The sequence below is a fragment of the Mchenga conophoros genome, linkage group LG7 (assembly GCF_057382185.1).
Source record: "Mchenga conophoros isolate Kocher_MC1m ecotype Shallow Benthic linkage group LG7, M_conophoros_male_GT1.1, whole genome shotgun sequence".
In the NCBI taxonomy this organism is placed as follows: Eukaryota; Metazoa; Chordata; class Actinopteri; order Cichliformes; family Cichlidae; genus Mchenga; species Mchenga conophoros.
The window spans coordinates 9,572,499-9,597,774 of record NC_140532.1 but is presented as its reverse complement, the minus strand read 5'-3'; the positions used below and the strand labels follow the sequence as shown (position 1 = coordinate 9,597,774).

General features: G+C 39.3%; 1 protein-coding gene across 1 annotated transcript in view; it reads right to left on the bottom strand.

The window, feature by feature from the left end:
- Positions 1-25,276, bottom strand: part of shank3a (SH3 and multiple ankyrin repeat domains 3a) — a 182,816-nt gene that overhangs the window by 114,101 nt on the left and 43,439 nt on the right. Inside the window, exons 3-4 of the mRNA XM_085281938.1 lie at positions 19,403-19,606; positions 15,664-15,735 (exon numbers count right to left, since the gene is read on the bottom strand). Of these exons, the coding sequence (XP_085138064.1) occupies positions 15,664-15,735; positions 19,403-19,606 (276 nt within the window). The remainder of the gene's footprint in view (positions 1-15,663; positions 15,736-19,402; positions 19,607-25,276) is intronic.

Sequence of the window (25,276 nt, the reverse complement as noted above, 5' to 3'; positions counted from 1 at the left end):
GGGTATTGAAATAAGAACAATGCCAGAGCACCTGCAGAGCCTGTTGTAACAGTAACCTAGATTTACTACTATTAACATGAGTCATTTTAGCAGTAGTGTGCTGTGTCTAACCTCTGTGGCCCGGTATCTCGTAGCTTTCTCTGAACGTAGCAGCATGGTTCCTCCTGAGTAATCCTTTTTAGAAAAAAAGACAGATTTTCGACGTCTGTATAATAACTACCACTCCTCTTGATGAAGTACAGTTTATGAGGGTGGGACAGTGGGAGCTTTCTGAAAGGGTTAGCTAAAGGCTTGAACAAAGCAGAATAAAGCCACTGCCTCTTTCCCGCTCAACAACTCACACACAAAGTTGCAGAGCAAAGGCTTATTGTATGGGATCCCACACACCCCCAACCCACCCACCCATCCAGCAGCAACCAAATCCACCCACCCTCCTGACCACACTGGCAGTACAGTTTTGTCCAGCATTGTCCCTCCCATCAGGACAAGTGCGCTCTGGCATACCTGCCAACAGTTTAATACAATTCATTAAAAAAAAAATGGACAAAGAGACATAAACAGGAACAGAGAGTAGAGCTTTGTCTACAGTTTATATACAGAGGCATATATAGAAACAAGGCAGCATATTCATCGTTCTACTGTAATACACCATACAAAGGCTTGGTATGTGGCTAAATTTATGCCAGTTACAGTGCAATAGAATCAAAATAAACATACTATAGTAGGCAAATATTTAAAACTACCTGATTGTAACATATATACTTGAGGACCGAAATAAATTGACATTTTGGTACATATATACAGTAAGTGTGGCAACAGTAAAAGAAGTATCTACAGTAATATCTACTGTAACTAACCCGACCCCCCCATAGTGGTTTTCAGATGAGTAATAACTAATAGAGATAAAGTTCATACATTCCGTCACATGAAATATGAAAACCCAGCTGTGTTGTTGCTTGTAGGGGTAACTGTCATTTTGTGTGTTTGTAAGCAGGGTGGTCAGGGAGGATGAGGGGAATGCATGCAGTCATCAGAATCAAAGAGTTCAGAGAAAGAAAGAGCTGAATCAGGTCCAGTCACGTGCTTTCAAACTGACACCAGGACAGAGTCACATGGACAGCGCGGGGATATACTCAGGGGATGGAACACAACTGAGTCAAACCTGAGTAAAACTTCTGTCTAAATAGAAATTAAAATATGGCAAAACGTACCCTTTCTCTCTTAAACAGGCCTACAGGTTACTGAGAGAGAACAGAAGGGAGCAGGCAGAAAGCCAAAGGCTGAAGCAGGGGGTATGTGGGTAGTGAATTTATTCAGCCTGATGATTATTAGAAACTCCATTGTACTTTATGCCTCTGGCATCCTATTTTTCAGCCATCTATTCATGGAGCCTGACCTAGAATGACAACTCTCCAGTTAGTGCAATGTTTTTGTTTTTTTCATTGTGAAGACTTGGGCAATGAGATGTAAAAACATCAAGACTAAACAGCAAGTCTTACTCCAGTAAAGGCAGAAATGGATGGATTGATGGAGGAAACCGTATTTTAAATTTTAAGTTAGCTCGCTTATGAAATACTGGCATGCCAAACAAACAACTGATTGCTTCCTTTGGGAATTATATAGGCCAACTGGTAATTTTAAATGCCATGGGTGTGAATTTGAGAGGCTGCCTGTTTCTCTGTATTGGCCCCAATGTGGACTGATGAACTGTCCAGGGCCTTTTGGCAGATAAGCTGGTTCCAGTCTAACTTTTAAATAAAATCTCACGTTTAAAGATTCAGTGGTTAATATTGCCAAGATTTGTTACTTATAAATATACTTATCCAGAAACAGTAATACCATTATGAATGATCTGAAATGTGGTGCAGGTATTTTGTGACGGAGGAAAGTACAAATATCAGAATTATATAACACACACAATCATGTAATTATGTAATTACCTAGCAAATTCTGCCCATTACACCCTACTTTATCTTTTATTCAGTAAACACTGCATAGGGGATGACTGAGTAGACCAGGGGTAGGCAACTCCAGGCCTCAAGTGCCGGTGTCCTGCAGGTTTTAGACATCACCCTGTGTCAACACAGCTGAATCAAATCATTAGTTCATTCCCAGGCCTCTGGAGAACTTCAAGACATGTTGAGGAGGTAATCAGCTGTGTTGGATCAAGGACACATCTAAAACCTGCAGGACACCGGCACTCGAGGCCTGGAGTTGCCTACCCCTGGAGTAGACAATCTGAACACAATAGAACAAATCTGTACAGTGGGAACAGATTTCCACCTACCTGCCAACTTAATACTTCAACAGGTTAAAGTAGATCTCCAAAAGTTGATTCTGTTCATCTGGACGTAGCGTTTTGTGTGACTGAAACCAGCCCACTGAAGGGACAATGGGCTGGGAGGTCAGTTCCTTAATCTTAATTATGCAAATTCTCATGACCATTGATCAACAACCACTGACCAAAACCCACTGATCAAAGACCACTGATCTATAGCCCCCTCCTCAATTCTGAATCATCCCTTCAGTGGGCTGGTTTCAGTCATTATGCAAATGTACTGTTAATACGATTTGGGGAAACCTGCAGTCAGCTGAGACTGAAGAAGTCACTTGGATGAGTGACGAAACGTTTCTCCCACAAAACGCTACGTCCAGATGAACAGAATCAACTTTTGGAGATTTACTTTCCTGGATGATTGAGAATGCATCAAGACAAAGGTTAAAATAGAGTTTTTGTGTTGTGTTGTTGTGGGTGTGCAAATGTGCAAATTTATCTGAATTACAACAATAGAGTCTAATGAATTAGTATCATCAGTACCTATAAACAGACACCCACATACAGATTAGCGAGGTGTATTTTACAGAGCTTGAGGCTATGATTTCTACATGGCCTGGTTTCAGAGCATACTGAACTAAACAGAATCAATTCCTTTTTCAAATCTGTGTAATCAGTCTCTCTCTCTCTTTTTCACCAGTGTTATAGTTTCCATTATGGGTCTGACTGGGTGAGTGACGTATATTTCACCATCACATGGTGAGCAGGAGGTTCTGTGAGGATGTTTGTGTGCCTGCCCAATATGAGGACACCAAATACACATTTCTCCTCCAACCCCAGAGGGGCAACAACTTGAACACGGTGTCGCTGCAGGTTTTACTCCCAAGAAAGTAAAATCTCATCCATATACTCCCTTACAAACATATATCTCAGATAAAGTAAAAATTATGATGGTACATTATGAAGGTTTTTGGTAGCAAAAGTATGATAGAGTACAATGCTGCAATTTCAAACAGATTTGCATTAGAGCAGTATACCACTGTATAAAGAAAAATGAGCTATTTGTGAATAAGTTACCTTTTAAACCAACCCGAAGCAAACTGAAAGAAAATGCACTTGTAGTCTGGATGTTACTTACACTGTCTGAATTTGTAAGTAGGCAGAAAACAAAGATGGAAGATACAACAGATATAATCTTGAGCTCTAATTGATGAGTTTTTATAGCCCATACATTCCATTAATACTGAGTAATACGCCTAATATGAAGATGAAAAACACATTTGTATGAAAGTGGGTTGGTCAGGCTGTCCACCTGGGGAGTACTTCAAGTCAGGCTGTCCACAGGGCATCCTGTTAAAAGCTGCCACCTGGTGAACTCTCGCTGACTGAGACCGACAGCTCTGAGACTCTCAGAGAAGGTTCACAGAATATACTCGTGGTGGTTACTTCGCTTTACCAGATTACCCTGTGCCTGAACTATTGTAATATTTCCAACAGCTTTTTCTCTCTCACACACACACACACAGTGAGAAAATCTCCATCACTGAGCATCAATAGCTGGCTGAGACAGCATTGTGACACAATCAGCATTATGACAGCAAACGCTGAAGACTATGGCGTTATTTTTGTGCCGCTATTCTGAGCGCACGTAAAAAAAATTTGAGCGCAAGTAAGAAAGTTTGCAGGTGCAAGTGTTGCATTTTGAGAAGAAATTTATTTTGAGTGAAGAAAAGCTGAATTTGAGTGAACAAAATTCATTGCTGTGTGCAAAAAATCTATTTCAGTGTTTGCTATTATCCACACACACACACACACACACACACACACACACAATGGCAGCCCCTCTCGCTCAGTTTTTGTATTTGCGCTCGCTCGCACTGTGTTGCTCGCGCTCTCAACATTTCTGCCTGTGCGCGTTCAACTCTTTGTGTATGCCGTTATATTTGTACCACAAAACCAGCCAATCACAGACTTGGATGCAAAAATATCTGATTGGCTCTTCTGGTCTCCAATCAGCTCGAAATGACAAAATGCAATATCCCAGAATCCATTTCGTCCAAAACTCAAACGAGGCAGTGGCGGAGGAACACAAAGTGGCGGAGTTTGAAATATTACTCTTTTTGGGGCACAAAATAAACTTTTAAGATATTTTCATGCGAGAATGGTGCTGTGTAAACTTCAAATACCTGCTCGATTCATCAAGACATCACATATTTCCATAAGTGCTCTAACGTTTTCGGAGATGCCTGTTACCCACCAGCTGACCGCATAGCTGGACTGGTCATTGGGCATACCGGACATTTGCCTGGTGGGCTGATGGTGATTTTTCATTTTTATGTTTGTTTTTGTAACGGTATGAACAATGAAAGGTGGTGAATTAGCCAATTGGTCATGATCAACTCTGGGCTGGACCAATTACAATACATCGTATTGAGAGGAAAAGGAAAGCAATTAGTACCGTACTTTAGCTAGAATGAAAAAAAGACAAAGCTGGAGTTAGTCTGTCTTTACGTTGCACAGCTGCCTCTTCTCTCCTCATTCTCCCTCCCTCTCCTGTTGCTACTTCAATCATGAAACCGATCAATGATCAGCTGATCGTCTCTCTTGTTTATCTCCGACTTTGCGCCAGAAACAGGAAACCAGCGGATGTTACGCTAAACAACAACAGCAGCACGTTCAAGCTTGCTAAGTTGTTGTTAGAATTTATTTAAAATTACTTTCTAGTATCAGCTGATGTTTGTGGGAGCCACAGCTGTAAAAGCTGCTGCTCATGATATCGGTTTGGAAACATGAAGGTGATACAAATCATACATATATACCAACAAGACAGTGTACATCACTGTCACAACAGCGTTTGTTTTCGTTCAAAGGCTTTTTGGTTTTTCCTATAATACCTGGTGGGGTAGTCTGTGATTTTTTTTGTCAGTTCAGCCTTATATATTATGTTTAACCCGAGTTCCCACCCGGTCAGCTGGTGGGTAACAGGCATCTCCGAAAACGTTAGAGCACTTATGGAAATATGTGATGTCTTGATGAATCGAGCAGGTATTTGAAGTTTACACAGCACCATTCTCGCATGAAAATATCTTAAAAGTTTATTTTGTGCCCCAGAAAGAGTAATATTTCAAACTCCGCCACTCTGTGTTCCTCCGCCACTGCCTCGTTTGAGTTTTGGACGAAATGGATTCTGGGATATTGCATTTCATCATTTCGAGCTGATTGTAGACCAGAAGAGCCAATCAGATATTTTTGCATCCAAGTCTGTGATTGGCTGGTTTTGTGGTACAAATATAACGGTGTACACAAAGAGTTGAACGCGCACAGGCAGAAATGTTGAGAGCGCGAGCAACACATTGCAAGCGAGCGCAAATACAAAAACTGAGCGAGAGGGGCTGCTATTGTGTGTGTGTGGATAATAGCAAACACTGAAATACATTTTTTGCACGCAGCAAATAATTTTGTTCACTCAAATTCAGCTTTTCTTCGCTCAAAATAAATTTCTCCTCAAAATGCAACACTTGCACCTGCAAACTTTTTTACTTGCGCTCAAATTTTTTTTTTTACGTGTGCTCAGAATAGCGGCACAAAAAAAACGCCATAGAAGACCACAAGGCAAATTCTGTCCTGGGGAGAAGCTCTGGCTGCTCCTTGCATTCACACATTGACATGTGCATGCGTAAACACATTTTTATACACCCATACACTTACAGTGCACATACCCACAGGCATACAGGAATAGCTGTCACACAAACACACACAGAGTGTGTGTTTAGCTTGCTCAGATCTGAAGGAAAAACGCACAGCTAGACACGAGCATCCACATATCCTCCAACATATCAGGTACATACACACATATGCGAAAACATACAAATACTGTTCCGAGCCCACAGTGAGTAACTCAACCAGTGCAAAGAAAAACATTAGCATTCTGTCAGGGTTTCAGACAAGACTACACCAGCTCCTGACACAGCCAACATGCAGCAGAGCATAACAACGGAATGAAAGCCAGTGCATAGACAGGTAGTCTGGGAACGGTAAGGAAGTGTTTGTGAATAACTGGAGACAGAAAGTTGAAAAACAAAAATTCAGAAACAGAGGGTAAAAAAGGATGTCTTTACAACAGAGGTAATGGCAAAATTAAATTAAAGAGATGATGAAAGCAACTGGGGTACCTTACTATTGAGCCTGGCCTTCCTGGCTTCTTTAGCTTTTCTTTCCTTTTTTTCAGCTGATTGTCTTTGTCTTCTGGTCAGAATGGATCCCATCTCACACACACACATGGACACACTCTCCACCACACGCGCAGTCCCGTAGGTCAGCTACAGTTTGAATGCCAAAACATCCTCCACATGGCCATATCCAGCCCCCCACCCTCCTCCTTGTTGTCTACTCTCTTCTTGTTCTCACTCCTTCTCCTTCAGTACCTTTCGTCTCGTCTAGCACGTGCAGACTCACCTGGTCAGTGAAACAAACACTCACCCGAACCTGGACCAACACACAAACTCCTGTGCATACACAGACAGACGGAGAGGTGGTAAGGGGTTATTTTGCAGGATGCTGGAGAGAACAGAGGGAAAGTGCGGAGGGAGGGGGAGAGAGAGAGCAAGAGAAGAGGGAGGGAACACAGAGGGAGGAGAGAAAGTGTGTGATAGGGGGAGGGAAAACCAAAAGAGAAAAAGAGAGAGTGAGAGAGGATACCATGCTGAGGGAAGGTATGGATATCAAATGCAAACAGAAATGTGTAAAGAAAAAAAAGAAGTGTGTTCTTAAATATACAGCAGGTGCTGGTTCAGTCTGCATTAATATAGCAACCTGCTAAAAATCTTATTCGTTATAGTCGAGGAATTTATGCCAACTGACTAACGTGTTTCTGAAAACACAAACTGTCCATAGTTACACTAAACATGCTTCGACACATACAGTATGCATGCATGCACACACTGTATGGTTAAACACATCAAGAGCATTTCGCATTAGAATCAGTGACATCAATTTTAGCGGGCGTGCCCTTCACTGGGAAGATATTTTTTAAATCCCAGGTTCCATGTCTGTATTTGTTTGGGGCATGTGGATGAGCTCGAATGAGCTGGGAGTATTCTTGTTCGAACCCGATTTGTCTTTACTGTCTTCAAAGAGCTACATTTCTCTCCTGGTAGGGGCTTATCCATTAGGGGCGCTTTTCCATGTGAGGGCTTCCCAACTGGAAATATACTTTCATCCTGTGCCATGCAGATACGTGTATCATATTGGCTGTGTTTGCAAAAACAGAAGCATGCTAGGCTAGTTTAGGCACTCAACAAAGGCTTTGTGGAAACTCATAACAATATCACACCCACGATGGGCTGCATTCACTGTGTAGTTTTATTTTAAATTGAAAATAATGCAGGAATTCTCATTCATAAATACAAAGAAGTGCTAGCACAAATACAGAGCCGCAGTGCTGGGGGATTAGAATTACTATAGATTATATGATGGAGCCTTTTGTGCATTATGCTTGTCTACACTTGCACATTAACAACAATGTGGCATAATGGCTTAGCTTGTGAATAACTGCACATAAGAACACAGATTTCTACCCAAACTCCGAGCACATTTTACACTTTGATATCGGGTGCCAATGAACAATGCAAATATAACAATAGCGCATAAGATATTCTCTTGCTCCACTTTGTGCTCTTTGGCATCATGACCACATTAACAAATAGTGCATTACTAAATGCGTTTTGCACTGCCCTGCAGCTTACTGCTACTATTTACTCTCAAGTATAAGACGAATCATTTTCCATTCAGTCCAATGCAGGATGTTAATAATAACCTTTCTTAGCATTTATTTTACAAGTAAGTGAAACTTCATACACAGAAAACAGACAACTCCCTGCAAATCCACACAGACATGCTGTACTCAGGGCCACGACCCAGGTTTAGATGATAAGCAAATCACTTTGCAATCATTCTTTTTTATTCACATTTTACAAAACAAAACTTTTATGGAAAAGGGCTTATATACATGCACATACAGTATGTATTTGATGCTGTAAAATACTGTAGACAGAGGTTTTTCAAGTACAAATCAAGTTTAAAGTATCAAACAAACACTGGGTCTATGTGACTAAGTTACTTAAAAGATAATAAAGTTTTTCTATCACTGGAAGGCCTTTTTTACTCTGTAAGAAAGCCCCCCATTCAGCGCGTCGGTCTATTACGTGGCCGACCGCCTACACCCAACGCCCACACACATGCACTCTTTATTACAAAAAGAATATGGTATAAATTTTACATGAAGCCACCAAGCTTAACCAGGACAGTTGCAGGGTGAGGCCTGGTTGGGCAAAGGGAGAAAATGAAAGGGAAAATCCTATCAACTATGACCCAATTTTATAGTTTACCCTGTGGCTAATGAACTCCATGCAAGCAAACTAGGGTAATGCTTGACCCCTGCTTGCTGCAGAATGAATACCCTAGTACCAGCCAAGGCTGCAAGACTCATCCAGAGCAGGATTCCACCTCTTACCCCTTAAGTCATTATGTCATCAAAGAAAATCTGCTATTTAAAAAAAGGAATAAAATAAAAGTTGTTGTTTTTTTTTTTTTTGCTTAAAGCTCATGCTCACTGATGCAAACACATATTCTGACCTCAAAAAGCTTATATAATTCAAAAATGATAATGACAATTGGGATTAAGTAAATGCCAACGTTTGACATTCTTCTGAGAAATAGAGAAAACAGAGCAAGCTGAAATCTAACTTGAACATGACCTTGTTATAGATTAAGAGCTCTACTGTGGACAATTACACCAGCGACTGGCAGTGACAACCTTTTAATATTCAATATAAAATTCTTTAAACACACTGACATAAATGCCAGTATACAGTGACAGATACGGCATTGATCAATATTTAAGTAAATATGTGGACAGTGACACAGTTTTGCCTGTGTAAACCACAGATCAAACAGTAAAGCTGTAATTTAAGATTATCCTCTCAGGCTTAACTCAAGGATTAAAAAAAAAAATGTACACACAAGTTGTGCATTACCTGTTCAGGATTTACACCCATTTTTATACATTCTCCCCCATTTTCAGAGGCTCATGTGCCACGTGTTGTCTGTTCCCTCATTATTCCATGACAAAAATAAAAGATCTGGAGCTCATTCCTTGTGTGAAACCTGCATTTGTTTGCTTTTCATTGGAGCTGTCTATACCGGGTCCAAAAATGTACAAAAATTGTGCCACTGTGAATATCTAGGGAGATAACTGTAAGTTTAAATCCACTAGTGGAAAAAAAGAATCTTTTAAGCTTCTGCAGCTTATGCGGCAAAATAACCACACTTATTTTCTCCAATAAAACAGCTGTCACTAAATACTTACTTGTGAAATATAGCATAGCCTTCACAGCCCATTCACACTTTGAGCTTTGTACTCTGTAAGACAGTGTTACATAGAGCTGCACATAACAAATTGTGTCTTTATAGGTGATTTATTGCATGAAATGACTCTCTAAATTGCAATCGTGCAGAAATTGATCCTCGCTGAGTTTGTCAGTTGAGCACCACTCACTCACACTTTGGCACAGCAGTGTAACACAGAAGCAGAATACAGCACTTCACACCAGACTGCCTTAACAAGAGAAATAATTGAGTGCACGACTCATACTTGTCACTGCTTTTCTGCATCTTCATCTCATTCACCATTTTGTGTTTTGTTGTAGTTTGACACTTTTCAACAGCGCAGCAGAGGACCCTCACAACCCCGTGAATGTACAGATGATAGTAATCAACGCCAAAAATCATGATCAATTAACTCAAAGTTTCTCTATGCAAACGCAACCAAGTTCAGTGACGTTTTTGTCCCACACATGCTTACTCTGCAATTTTTCAACATTTATATGTAAAATTCAAAACTTAGCAATGAATGCTCCAAACCTGAGGATCTATCCCATAAGGCAGGCCTTCCCAAAGTGTGGGGCCCGCCCCCTGGGGGGGGCGCAGAGCCATTGCAGGGGGGGCGCGGTATGAAAGGGGGGAGGGGGGGAGGACAAAATGCTTGGACACTGCTCGGCTCCCACACAAACGCAAAGCAGGAGATGAAACATTGCTGAGTATGTTTCCAAACCAACTTCATTCTAAGCCAAAGACTAGAAAATATGGTGAAGCATATCTTCCCTTTGGCTTCACCTGCACAAGTGCCGAGGTAGGTCTCCCCTGCAGAATTAGTTTTCCCTGTGTTGGGAGCAGCGCTGGGCTGTTCAAATCACGGACAAACAGTATCCCACACTTGTTTATGTTTTTGAACTCATTTTGCACATAGAGGCATTTTTTGAAAAATGTATTGATAGCAATGTTGAATATTTTTAAAGAGGAAAAAAAACCAACTACACGTAAAATAGTCACACCATGATGCCTTTGCCTTTGTAAATAGAGGGACAGTAACTGCGTGTGTATATGTAAGCGTGTAAAACCTGCAGATAGTCAGATTAACAGTAACAATATTTTGTCTCTCTGCAATTCCTCTCATGTAAGCAATAACGTGGCGCACAGCGTGACGTGAAAAAAGGCACATACCTTTGACGTTGCGCGACGAACTCTGTATTCCTCGTCCACACGTAAACGCAAAAAGGGAGTTTTAAAAGAATCTTAGTTTTCGGTGATTCGAAACGCCGTTTACGTGTGGACGAAACAGCTGCGTTTTCAAAAATACCCGTGTAGGTGCGGACGTAACGTAAAAGAGTTAGTAGTTTATTTTTATTACTACCTGTCATTTATTGCAGTTTACTTGTATTTGCTTAATTGTTTACTAAATGTTTGAGGTGTGAAATAAATCGCAATGGAGCAAAATATGGGTGTGTGTGGTTGGAGGATGTGTTTGTGCGTGCGCGCGGGGGGGGGGGGGCAAACATTTTCTTGTAAAACAAAGGGGGGCCTAGCAAAAAAAGTTTGGGAACCACTGCCATGAGGCAACATTTTGCCCTCTATGTTTTTTGTTTTCTTTTTAGTGATTTTTTTAGAGTGTTGAACATTTTCAACACTAGAGAATCTTTCATATGAAATGTATCCCTGAAACAAAATGGGACACTTGCTTAACGTCCTCAAACATTAAATATTCAAGTAGTACACACAAGCACTCAGTAACACAATGTGTATAACTTTGACTACCCTATTAATAACATTAAAAAAAAAAGGAAAACACAACAGATTTTTAATCAATAGCTTTAAACCACCAACTGTTACTAGGCAGTTGGGTTAGTTTCTATGATTGTGAGGATTAGCAATACAATTAAATTTTCTCATGGGATTACACAAAGCTCTGTATAATCAGCTATTAAACTGTTCTCACAAGTCTTAGTCGATTAATTGTAAAAAAAAAAAGAGCATATCTAAGAACATTAGCCACACATTAGGGGTAACAGCAGTGCACTCCATGATCTAATGTTGTTTTTCTTTTTTCATTAAACTGTAATGTGAAGCAGTATTTTTCAATAATGTCTGCCTGCAAGAAAAGCACATGCCAAATAACAAACATACCATTTTCTCATGGAGTTTAGTTAAAATTGAAGCTTTTTTAAAATAAATAAATAAAATAAGGGTGAAAAGAAGAAAATGATGAAAACAGTTTTTCCAGAATTTCTTCCCTGCAGCAGCTCTACATCCCTCTGTAGCAGACAAAAGTACACAAACACAGTTTGAAGTTCTGGCGTTCTCTCCAGTGCAAATCTCCTGCCATCTGATGGGGTCTGATGCAAATGCATTCACGTCTCTCTCTAGTCTGCTCCACTCCAGTCTACAGACACACACACACAGAAAACCTGGACTTCACAAGTAACTATTTACTGTCATCTCCTGCTATACCACACCTGCCACCTGCACCTGTCCACCTCAGCCTTGTACTACGAAGCCTGTTTAAGATACTCAGGATGTCTGTTTTTGTTATCTGGCTTCAGGTAACCCGACATAATGAAGCAGGCTAAGTCATCACATAAAGGTGGTTATCAGCACAATAAGTAAACCCAGGGTTTCCCATTCTAGCTAGCTCTGCAGGTTTACAGCACAAAAAAGTATTTTTGCATGCTTGCAGCCAACAAAGGAGAAAGTGTAACAGTGTTTATGTGGTATTATTCCACTTGCCACAAATATCAGTGTAATGGGGAAACAGCGCCCCGCCTCTCGGTGTGGCTGGTTAGGTGAGGCTGGCTGCAGTAATCGCTGCCAGTCTGCCGTAGCCATACGAGAGGTGAGTTGTATTTACCGCACACAATGTAGCTAAATAGTACAGACACATAAACCATGTATGATCAACTGATGGGCACCGAGTGTAATAAGTGCTTAGTGGACACATGTGCAACACCAGTTTTATGTACTTTTCATTTGTTTATTAATGTGTGAAACTGTATGCTAAAGTGGAATGCTAATGGGATGTTCTGCCGTAGTGTGCTGTGCGGAGTGGTGTGTGGCGAGCCCTTTGCACTGATACAACACCGTTGTTTGCATTCAGGAAATAAACTGGCAACGATCGATCAGAGACTCCTTGTCTTCTTAAAAACACAACACAACGCAGAGTTGAGGAGTCTGTTTGGGCCGAACTGTTGCAGCAGGGTGAAGCAAAAACTGGTTACAAAAGCAGCAAAGCAAAAGTTAATGGATGAAGTTCAATCTATATAATTTAATACTCACAGGGGAAAACTTTAGACACCACTTAAAAACTTTAGACCCTAGTCCTAGGGATCTTACAGGAATGGACATCTGATTGATCAGTGGTTGATATTTTCATGCCTTTTGATTTCCAATCTTGAACATAACTTGAAGCATGGAGATGCAGCTGGGTATGGAGGGAACCACTTCCTTAGTACTGAAAACCCATGGACAACCTTAAAGTTACCCGAAAAACCCAAATCCAGCTTCACAGAACAGGCCACAGTTGTACTCACTAAATTCCTGCTGCAAGCAATTATATCATCAGTCACCTGTGTGCACACCTGGTTCCCATTATTTCATGAATAATATTAATAGTGCCCAGCAAATATGCATGCTTTGCCAGATTATCTAGGCTGCCCAGAAGACAACATTTATCCTGCTCTTCTTTTCTGTATTTGAGACCACCTGCCTGGGCCTCACAAATGTCTGCCAACACTAGCCTTTTGGTTCTGTTTGCCACTTTATACTGTGTCTGTGAGCCTGCTGATCCACCAAGCTTAGTTTACCAAACCTGCCTTCTCTTCTGCAGTCTGTTCACATCCGGTTAGCAACATGCCCTTACACATATTTTTCAATATATGAATTAAAAGTTGCATTTCAATCACAAAAGATTTGAAATTTGATTTACCTTGCACTTATACATGCATTAAGAACATATTGTTTCTGACAAAAAATTATACTAAGTGAACAAAATTAGTTCAGGATTGCAAATCATGTTGTTTCCTGTTCTGTTTCCTAGTTAAATAGGAAATCATGCATTTTACAAAAGAAATTTCAGTTGTATTTTGACAAAAAAGCAATTATACAAGTTTGGGAAAAGCTCGGGATGAATCATACTAGTGAATGTGGCCCTATTTTTTCCCTGAATATTTTATTGTGCCACAGTAAAACACAAAAGATCTAGTTTATGTTTATGTGACATCTACCATGCTTCTTTGTGTATGAGCACACTCTGTCCTTATGCAAGCATGTTAGTGCTTGACATGGCCTAAAGAGAGTACTTCAATTACACATGAATGAACCAACAAACATAAAGAGCAGCACTCTTACTTTGGCCCTCTTTTCAACCATCTCATAAAAAAATTACACAATAAAACTCAACCAGAGCCTCTCAGATGCAAATACTTGGCTGACAGTACCAAGTAAGCAATTTCTAAAGTGCTTTGTTGTCTTAGTGATGTGAAACATTTCCGTTCTATAATCTTAATGGAGAATCAGTAAATCCAGCTGGAAATTATTTTGAATTTTACCTTTAAAAACACTTTTAGCACCCTGATCAGCCTGCTGGTGGGAAAACATAAAAAGGGAAAGAAAAAACGAAACAACTCTAAAATCAGATTGACAGCGATGTTTGCCAGAGAAATGCGACTACACAGGAAATTAGGCAGTAAGTACCAAGACCATGAAATGACTATTTTCAATATCCACCAGGAATAAATAACTAAAATGGAGGTATTTCATATAAACCTCTCAAAATGAAAGGGCCCCAGTAAAATTGCAAGTTTTATCACGCCAAAATTTACTAAACTATCAGCAAAAGATAATACATTTCATGTTGAGAAAATTAACCCAAATTCTAGTTGTCCTTTGCTGTCTTGCCTCCAAAACTTAAATCCAATGCGATAAAACCACATTTCCTGAGCAACTCAATCTCCCAGTGTGGCTTGAAAATATTTTCCCGAGAGCATTTTTTCTGTCTTATTCATTTGTTTATGCATAAATGCATTACATGCCAGTCTACCATTGTATACAGCGTTGTTGTCCACTTTTTAATTTGAGCTTTTATTTATGTTACAAAAAACACTTTAAAAAGGAAGCCTAATTTCTGCTATTTAATACCTAAGAAATATCAACTTTCACAGATGGTTCCAAAATATGCCAAACTGCAAAATGCATAGCTACGTCTTGACTAAAGCCTCTGTAACTTTGTTCTGTTTCATTTCAGCAGCATGAATCAGTCTGAAATGAAAAATATATATACTCTTAGTGTGTTTTCACATGTTATATTAATTGCATGTTCACTCACTATTTCCCATGATGATATAATATGCTTCCTTTGGTACTTTTAGTAAAAGCTTCTTTCAGCCGCTCCCTTATTCACAGAGGGTCGACACAGCAGATAGCTCCGCATATTTGATTTGACAGATTTTTTTTCACCGGATGCCCTTCCTGACACATCCCCGAAGGGATTTGTGTCCAACCAGGGACTTTATGTGTTAGGCAAATGTGTAAACCACAAGACTATGGAACCACAATCATACCTTTGGCACTTTCAGTATAATAGCCATATTTTCAGAAAATATGGCTTTGGACAGCTAAATATTGGTTCTTGTGACATCTCTAGTCTGTACAGACATGTGTGTACAAGGAAAATCTGAAAAAACAGAACACGGAACAAGCATGTGGGCATTACTGAATGGTCTCAACATGATTTTGGATCCTTGGCTTTGCTTCGCTTCAGCAAGATTTCAATCTAACATATGTAGACCAGTTTCATAGGCAACACTCATTGCTTCCATCATTACTTTCACCATCTAAACATAAAAAAGGACACAATTTTTCCTTGTAGTGGCCCACTGTGCCACTATGCTATCCAGTCAGTGTTTTAATTACTGTATTACTGTACCTGTATCACTGCGTTCAAAAGGTTGCACAAACAAAAAGCTTGTGGAATTGAAAACCGCACGACTGTTTGGGCTTACCTTAGTGTGGAGCTTGGACAACTGCTTTTCATCCAGGTAGGTCTGAGTGTAGACACGTCTTTTATAGCGGAACTGAAAAAGAAGAACAAATATAAGAGGCTCTTATCTCTGCTTTGCAAAAAAAATTAAAGTTATTAACTAAAATTGTCATGCAGCATCATCTGCTTAGCCTAGCTTGTGTAAAATAAATTATTTTCTATTAGTTGGTCCTATGAAATAGAAAGTGAGAGCAGAAACAAACATATTTGGACTTATTTAATAACTTTCAAAGTCATTATGGAATGAAATTTCTATCTGCAGCTTGCTGTCATCTCTTTCCAGCACTCATGTCATGTTTGTCATATATTACATCTTGCTTGAAAACCCAAAAACTGTGACTTGGAGCTTGAATATGAAACATAAATAGCTAAAAAAAAAAAAGTCTTCCAATATCAGCTAAACACCTCATGTATAGGAAAAGCACAAAAAAGACATTTTCACCATTTTTAGATAAAATATTTTCTACAGCTAGAAAATCAGATTAGAAAAGAAAAGCATAACAAAAGTTGAACTTGAACTCTGAAGGCAACCAATCAATACATTATGTAATAAAAAGTAGAAAATCTGAAAAAATAAAAGTCAAAAAGTAACTACTTGACTTAAGTATAGCAGATAAATAAGTATAGCTGTACACAGAAAAGGCGATAAAGACAACTAAAATCACACCTGACAACTCCTCACAATCCTCCATGACAAGATAATAAATTAAGACCAGGCATATAAAATGAGAATCCCACAGAAGATGACTTTTTCAGAAGCAGAGCAAGAAAGTGGTCAGCAATTTGGTCGGGATCCTTGTAGCTTAACAAATATGAGACAAAATATAGCTTTTTAAAAGAAAAAAATGTATACGTTGGAGAAAGTGTGCTAATTACATGGCTTGGCATATATAGAGTACAACCAGCTATTTATAAAAGAAATGACGAATGCACGAAGGTGCTTAACCAGAAAATGTTCCAGCAGCAGATGAGGATGTGAGCACAACTATTTCAACTATTTCAGCACGTTTCCTAATATTATAACAAAGCTTCTTTGTTTTGTTTTTTATCATAAAGAAGACAGATCCAAGGCACAAGTGGTCTAGTAATCAGACAATAGGTTAGAGATGTGGCAGTGGTGAGTTCAGGTAGCATGATGACTTGAGCTTTCACTACTGCAAACTAATTCATCAAGCTTTCTGCCTCTACCATCCAACTTTGGTCAGCAGCTTTACCGGAATTTGTCAAAAGCCAGATCATTCATTAGGTTTGATGCAAACTGCTTGTTTTGTAGAAAGGTTTCACTGAACACTGACAGCCTGTAATACCTTTAAAACTTTGCAACTTTCACTGCCCAGGACTCCATGTATTTCAGGTCTCTTTGTGCTTGTGTGTGTACGTGTGTGCATGTCTGCTTCTCCAGCGATGTGTGGCATTCACCAACAGAGTAAATCCACAGCAGAGCACAGGATTTTCAGCCGCTAATCCGAACCTGTCAATCTTCTCTACACCCAACATGCCTAAGGGAATAACTGCAGGTCAATACATAGTGTTCTGGCAAAGTAGCAGCAGACACTTGTGCACACACAAACTGATCTATCCACGCCTATTGAGCTAAATTGTAAGTTTTAGGAAGTACAACCACAAATCCAGATAGAATTAGATACAGTACAGACTAGACAAACAAATGGACAAATGGCACTGACAACTTACCCACCCTGTCAGCTCTTGCATCATTTTGCCTCTTAAATTGTGTAACATCCTAAATGCTGTGTAGAATGAATGTTAAGGGGTTTGGTAAAGGAACCTAACTGGTAATGCCATTGCAGAAAATTGTGTTGTTGTTTTTTTGTGATAAGCTGTGACTTCTGTAGAAGTATATGAGCTAAAACTGAGAATTTTAGAGAGAGGGTAGTAGAAAGTAGAAACATTAAAATGTGTAGACATAGTCTAGTAGAACTCCAAAATCAACATAATTAACTTTAAATGAGTATTATTCGTCCTTAAGCTGAGACATTACACAATCTCAAGCTTGATTTGCAGTCAAGACTCTAGAAAACTAACATAGCTAATTTCATAACAAAGTTTTATAACAAAGTAACGAGACAAAAAATTCTTAATGTTTCAGGGAAGAATTTACTCTTTGGTAGATCTTTATTTCGCTTTATTTCAAGCTCTTGACATGTCACAAAATCACTGAAAACAAAGGCAGTCAGGGAAAAAAAAGAAAGAAAACCTAGCCGTCATCTTTACACCCTTGTCTGTTAAACAGTCTCTAATTCTCTCAGATCAAAAAGCTTGATGGACAAGCACTGTAATTATCTTTGAGAGATGACAGCTGCAGCAGACAATAAACTGTCACTGACTACAGCATTATTGCCATCGGGTTTGACTGGCACATCAGAAAAAGCATACATCACACTTAAAATGATGCAGACACATGCATCCAAATGTCGCATCAGCCTGCATGTGAAGCATAAACACACATATAGACATACGACTTTTGAACAACAATGAGTTGTAATATGACTGACAAATGACATGGTGAGAAAAATGATAAGAGAAACTATTACACTGGCCTATAAACTGAATCACGCTGCCATGGGAACAAGGACCCCTCCCCGAAAAACCACAGGTGCAAGATGCTGTATTTATTATTAGGTTAAAGGGACTATGACTAAAAACACATTCATCAATATGGTTTAAAAAACAGATGTCTACAGTATGCTAGGATAAAACCTATAAAATATAACGCATCAGTATTTATATAACATCAAAACAACAGTGCACTAAAACAAAGGTAAATTAAACAAAAACTACGTGCTGTATATGAATGAATCAGCACTGTGCGCAGGCATAGTGACACTGGTGTGCAGTGTTGGCCCCTATTATGCGAAGCAAGCACCTCTCACTGTTGTGTAGCAAGATTCAGCTGCTGTGAAGTTACTGCAGACTGGAATGATTAGGTTACTCTAATCAAACATGAAGTGTCTTAATAAGCTCAGGTTTCAGTTATCCAAATGTTGTGCCCCAGAAAGGAATTAAACAAACTGTTCATGCAGCATTATGATGGCCTCTCTGGCAGTTATTAGCTAGAACAGAGCTAGAGAGGCCACTAGACTGCAGAGCCAGCGTTAAGCATGTTCAGTTTCCCAAACATATTTCTTATACCTCCAATAAAAAACGTTAAGCTCTATATATTTCATATTTCGACAGCCCTACTTCCATAACTACAGTAGTATGCATTCTTGTTGAAATCAGCTGAAGCAGCGACAACCAGCTTTTTCTGTGACATACAAAATAAATAAAACAACCATTATTGGGAACGCTGAACTGTTGTAAAATTTCCAAATTAAAACAGGATATGGACAGAGTTGTTTCATTAAGTGGTGCAGGAGGCACTGATTGGCCGGCTTGTTTGCCAGTATCAACATCTGTTGTTCAGCTTTTCCTAATAATACTCATTTTGATCGTGTGTTTAGTATTCACAAAGTGCTTTACTTAAATCATGCAAAGATAATTATTAGGACAATATATAAAATACAATAAAATATAGGAGGAATATAAAAGCATTTCTAATGTGAATTGATTTTTCACAGAGTCAAAAATCTTTTTGAAGATGTATACACGATTATGTATGGTGCTGTTGCATATACAGCTTCTTTCTCTCTTCCTATCATACATCAGTGGAAGCCTTATAAATGCACACGATCCACACCTACCTCAAGGTAAGGTACAGGAGCAATAGATGGGAAGGGGTATTCCCTTAGCCGTCTCTCCTCATCCAGAAACTTGCCAGCCCTGCCGTTGTATGCCGGCTGGAATAGGCCATAGTTTAATACATCCTTCAGGCTCTGGTTGAGAGTACACAGGATTCGCTGCTTGGACAGCCAGATTGGAGCATCCACATTGAATTTTAAACACTTCTGCAGAGACAAGAGTAAAAAAAGGGAAGAAGGTTAACTTCACGGCATGTTTAAACATATCACATACTGCACTTAAGCGGAATTAGGAGACTGATATGTAACATATAATAAGAACATATAACATTAAATATAAGGACCTGTTTCATCACAGAGACATACATTGGATGTCCAATATCATAAGAATAAGAAAATGCCAATTCACATACAGTACTGTACAAGAATCTTAAACCAAACCTGATTTCTTTCTACTTTTCTACTTTGCTCCCAAGAAGCCAAACTTACATATATATTGCATATATATAAGAGCTGATGAGAAAAGGTATAAAAAATCTAGATTGTATCTTTAGACACTTTGTTACTAGCAGCCTATCGCAAAAAAAAAAAAAAAACCACATAATTTGTTCCCACTTTCTTAGTGAAATCAAGGAAAACATAGCACAGTTTGACATAAAATAGTATTTTTGCACCAACAAGGTGAAGTCCAAAACAGCTATTAGATGAAAACTTGACAAATCTCTTCATGGTGTGCAGTTTTCCTAAAACATGTGAGGAAACTGGACAAGTGGAGGACACAAGAAGTAGCCTAAAAAACTTTCTGCAGTAAAAGAACAAAATAGTATTTCAAAGTCATGTCCTTTAAAAAGATCCAGCAATGACCTGAAACACAAGATCTCAGAGACGCCTCATCAGAAAGAGTCTCAGTGGAAACGTAGCTGTTAGGAAGCCATGTCAGGAAGGGAGTGAACCAGGGAGAAAAGGTGTGCCAAGTTACACAAGAACTGGACTAAAATTTAGTGGCATCAGGCCTTTTGGATTTGTAAATACTAATGTAAAGTTTTGAATTCATACCACCGTCAACAAATACAGAGGAGGTTAGAAGGGAGGGACAACACTGAATGTCTACAGTTATCTGTCACACATGGTGGAAGCTCTGTTATGGTTTGAAAGCTGCATTTCAGTGGTGTTGGAGATCTTGTCAAAATTGAACACAGAAAAATACCATCGGATTTGAATCCACCATACAATACCATCTGGAAAGCAATGAGGACTTTGATCCCAAACACTCAGCCAATGTAGTAAACGCATACCTGAACAGAAAAACACAACAGAGGAAGATTAGGTGTGGACTGACATCCCAAAAGCCTGGACCTAAACATTTCTGAAGTAGTGTGGGATCATCTTCAGTGAGAATGGAACAAAAGAAAGCCAACATCCAAAGAAGAGCTTTGAATGCAATTCAAGAAGCCTGGAGAACTATTCCTGAAGGCTACTCAAAAGAAACTACAGGAAAGCTTGCCTGATAGAGTTCAGGCTATGTGTGTACAGATGGCCATTGTATTGTATAAACTCAGTTTTGCCTTATGTACTGTATCTCCATATATATTTCTACCTTTCATTACATAATTGCACCCACCTCCCCATTTTCTCAACAAAATATAAAGGGTTGGCTCAAGATTTTGTGCAGTAATTTAAGTATAGTAATAGCTTCAGAATTACTTTTGAGACTTTTCTTCGAAAGGTCATCTTAACAGTCAGTGGTAGTTACCAGTAAATAAAACTAGAGAATAATAGGCAAAAGCTCTCACAGAAAGCCTTTATTTTGCTGACATCAATTTTTCAGAAACTTCTGGTGTCACGCCTGAGGTAAAAGCCAGGTTTTTTAATATAATATGCAATTCACATAGGTATGGTGGCTTTTCACAGTTATATATTACTGTTCACCCTAAGAGCCTGTGGTAGTTAAAGTAAACAAAACTAAGCAGAATTTCTTACACATAAAGTCGACATCCATTTTTCAGCAACATAATGTTGTGTCAACACGTGAATGTGCATTATTTATTATTCTAGGAAAAATGAAGCAAGGCAGTATGTAACTGCTACACCAACAGCAGCAGGAGTTCTGTCTTTAGTCATAAATGCAAGAGTTCAAAGGTTCTGATGCCTGTGGGAAAGATGTGGAAAAACAATCCACTCTGCTGATTTCTGTGCTCTGATAAGCAACCGCATATATATGCAATACATACTGTATACAGTGGAAATCTGCCTCTTAGGCATAAACTTCTCCTGTCTAAAAAAAAAAAATCTCAAAAATTGTAAACGTCTGCCAACTGTTAATTAAAACTCAAATATTGGCTAGTTAACAGTATATGCAACCAACTTCTCCAGTGTGCAAATGTGTATGGATATTGTGGCAGGTTCAAACACCTGCAGAGCCTAAGCTATAAATGGCACAGAGAGCAGAGAAAGTACCAAACCAATAAGTGATAAATCAATAATTCCTGCGTGCAATATAAACTCCAAACCTCAGCTCTAACCCATTCAGCATCACTGTATTTCTGACAGTGAGATGAAAATGTTAACAATAAAATCTTCTAACAGCAACACATCACTAACAACAACCACACGTAAGTGTCAAAATGCAGAGGCATATTAGTTAATCTCTTTAATATTCTGAGTTTGGCAAAGTAATAAATGAGTCAAAAATGAAAGTGCAAACATTACAGTAGTTGCAGAAGCAAAGACACATAAATGGAATCCTGGTTATAAAATATTAAACGTGTTTAATATTACTGAGTTATACCACGTTTTTCATGCATTGCTCCAAAGTTCAACTAAATCAGCTGAATCAAAATCACACGGGCTTTGATGGGACCTTATCATTCTACAGTCTTGGCCTGCATGATGTGCTCTGTGCTCAGCTCAACCAGCAGAATTGCAGAGGATGTGCCTGAACCAGAGGTATTACTGCTACAGACCATTTAACAGTTTAAGAATTGGCTTGTCCCCAGTGTGTAAGACTTTGTCACCTTAAGAAGTAACTGAAGAAAATATTTAAAAATGGCAAATTGCTATTGATAATGCTGTTGATTATTGAATTTAAATGGTAACCCTCAGTTACGTCAAGAGAATCAGATGAGAAAAATATTGGTTCTGTCTACCCTGAATTGATCTGTCCTACTTTATATACCAGGTGACCATATCAATGGTTTTTGAAGCCAGCAAGTCATGATATCATTTAACCAATTATTCTTAGGTTGATAATTGTTAATAGGTTATTTGGATTCCTTATTAAGATCTGTTAAATAAAGGTCTGGCTATATGAGGTCAATAAATAAAACTATTACTAAAATTTATATCCCTCTAGCTATCCAACAAGTTGTACTTTTTACTGTACCAATCAACCCAGCAATCCACAGCTAACCTGGGATTTCCAAGGAAAGAGGTCCCCTTTCAAATTCTCTACTATTTGGCTTTACTATGCGTTTTCTTCTTTCAAAACAGTCGGGATTTTACCATCAAGGTCTCTTTAGTTAATCGCTTTGGTATTGCTTTAAGGGGAATATTTGTTGGCAACTATTCATTTCATCATTAAATGTAAAGTTTAAAACAACGGTTATAGTTATTTCTGTCATGATCCTTTGGTTTTATATCCAGTGTTTTCAGTTTTAGACTCGCTCTTCTGTTTGATGTTTTCTGTTTGACTTTGTTGTGGTTTTGAGTTGAATATGATCTTTTCTTAGGTTGTGTTTTCATTTTGATTTTGTATCCATAGTTTTCTTTCTTGGTTATTCTTATGTTCTCCATGCCTAGTCGCTGTTTCTGTTATGTTTCCCATGTTTAGTTAGTTGTTGTCTTTGTCTTTACTTTGGTCTGTCAAGATCCATCTCAGTGGTTAGGCTTCCTGTTTTATTTTGATAATCTCTCATCTCATGTGCATTATATTCAGTTTTGTTTCCCCTCATGGTAGTTAATTCATTTTGTTCACCTGCACCTTGTTTTCACCAGCTGTGTGCCTGATTACCTCATGTGTATTTAAACCCTCGGTTCTCCTTAGTTTTTTGATGCATTGTACTGTTTGTCTGCATAAGCATTTTCCTTGTGTATTACCTGCTTTGGATTATTTTTGAACCCCACTTTCCTCAGTCATCTGGATTTGCTGCCTCACCTAAATAAAGGTATGTTTTTTGTTTCTTAAATCCTGTCCTGTTTTCTGCTTTTTTGGGTCCAGATTTTCCATAACCATGACAAAACAATGCAACCACACTGGACCCAGCAGGCATTGCAATAGCACTAGGTGATGAGTTATGGGAGGAGTTCCAGAGATTTGTTAAAATTTCTAAATGAATTAGGACTCTACTGATGTTGGAGTCGAAGGCCCGTTACCACCAACCCTGGCCTCCAACCCAAGCTGCCAGAGGGTCTCTGCCTCTCCTCAGTCTCTGCCGCTGGCAACGGGGCAAACCTCGAGAAGTTCTTTGTCTCCTCCCATAACTCCACTGGCCATATGGCCAGCCTCCTGAGCCACTCCACAGGCGATACTGGCCACATCCTGGACCGAGCTTTTGTGGCCGACTCAGTCTCCTGAACTGGTGCGTCACCCCATGGCCAGGTCATGTTGGACTCAGAGACATTGTATGTTGGTTCTGTTTCAGGCTGTAATTTATTTTTCATCAAGAGCTTGGATTACTGAGGGGTTAAGATTAATTCCTGTTGGAATTAACTGAATTTTGCAAAGAAAGGCTCACATGGCTCTTTATTTGTTTTGAACAAAACCTCTAGGATTCGCCTGAGTCTGGGCACAATTATATCACTGATCAGAAGGAACAGTATTTCCATGCTGCACACTACCCCAACACAAAGGAATGACAACAAAAGTCTTCCCTAAAAACTGAAAGAAAGAGACAATTACTGCACTGCTTGAGTTGAGTTTTTTCTGATGTATTAAAAGAATAATAATAATAATAATACCATTTTAGACTGTGATAGGTAGGGATGGGTACCGGTGTCGTTCTGACATAAACGGTAGTAACCAGACCGAAAAGCAATGCACATTTCGGTGCTTTATTTCGGTGCTTTTTTTTCCTGAGCTGTGATACACTTCTAGCCAATCATTTTACGTTTCCGAGGATAGTAGGCGGGGCCAGGTACGTACGTTCTGTTAGAGCAGAGCTACAGATTAAAAATGCCCAAGGCGAAGCGGTCGAAAGTCTGGCTGTACTTCACAGCAAAATATGCAAACTCAGCAGCCTGCAACAAGTGCTTTAAGCTGATACTGTGATACTGTCAAAGGAGGTAACACCAAGAATCCGATTAAACAGCTGGCGACGCATAGCGTTTTTTTAAAAAGCCGAGAAATGCGCCGTATTTGATAGCTTGCTGCGAGACCTCACACCGTGCACGTCGGGTGGGTTGCCAGTTATCGGACCCGGAGCAACATCCCCCAAAAACCCGAAGAATAGAGTCCTGCCCCCTAGCCCTGCCAGTGTAGCAGAAATGATGATGGCAGCAGCCGTTCTTCTCTGCATGAGTAGCTTCATGTTGTTCTGTGTAATTTACGTTGAGTAGGCTAACCACGTTATTACATTAATGCAGGTAAGGTGAACTAGCAAACATCATCATAGCTACATGCGGCTGTCTTCTTGTTTGATGGCAGATACTCCCTTCACCCTGGCCAAAAAGGCTAAAATGACCAAAGAAAAAGTGGAAAACAGTTAAACATGAGAGGTTTTTGGACAAAGTTTGTGTTTTTTCCCATTGATTAAGCACTGCTTCCAGCCAAGAGTGATACCATATATGCCACATAGCTGCAGAAAAGGCACACATTGTTATCTTTTTACAAAAAAACCCAGCTGAACATGAGAGGTTTTTGGACAAAGTTTGTGTTCTCCA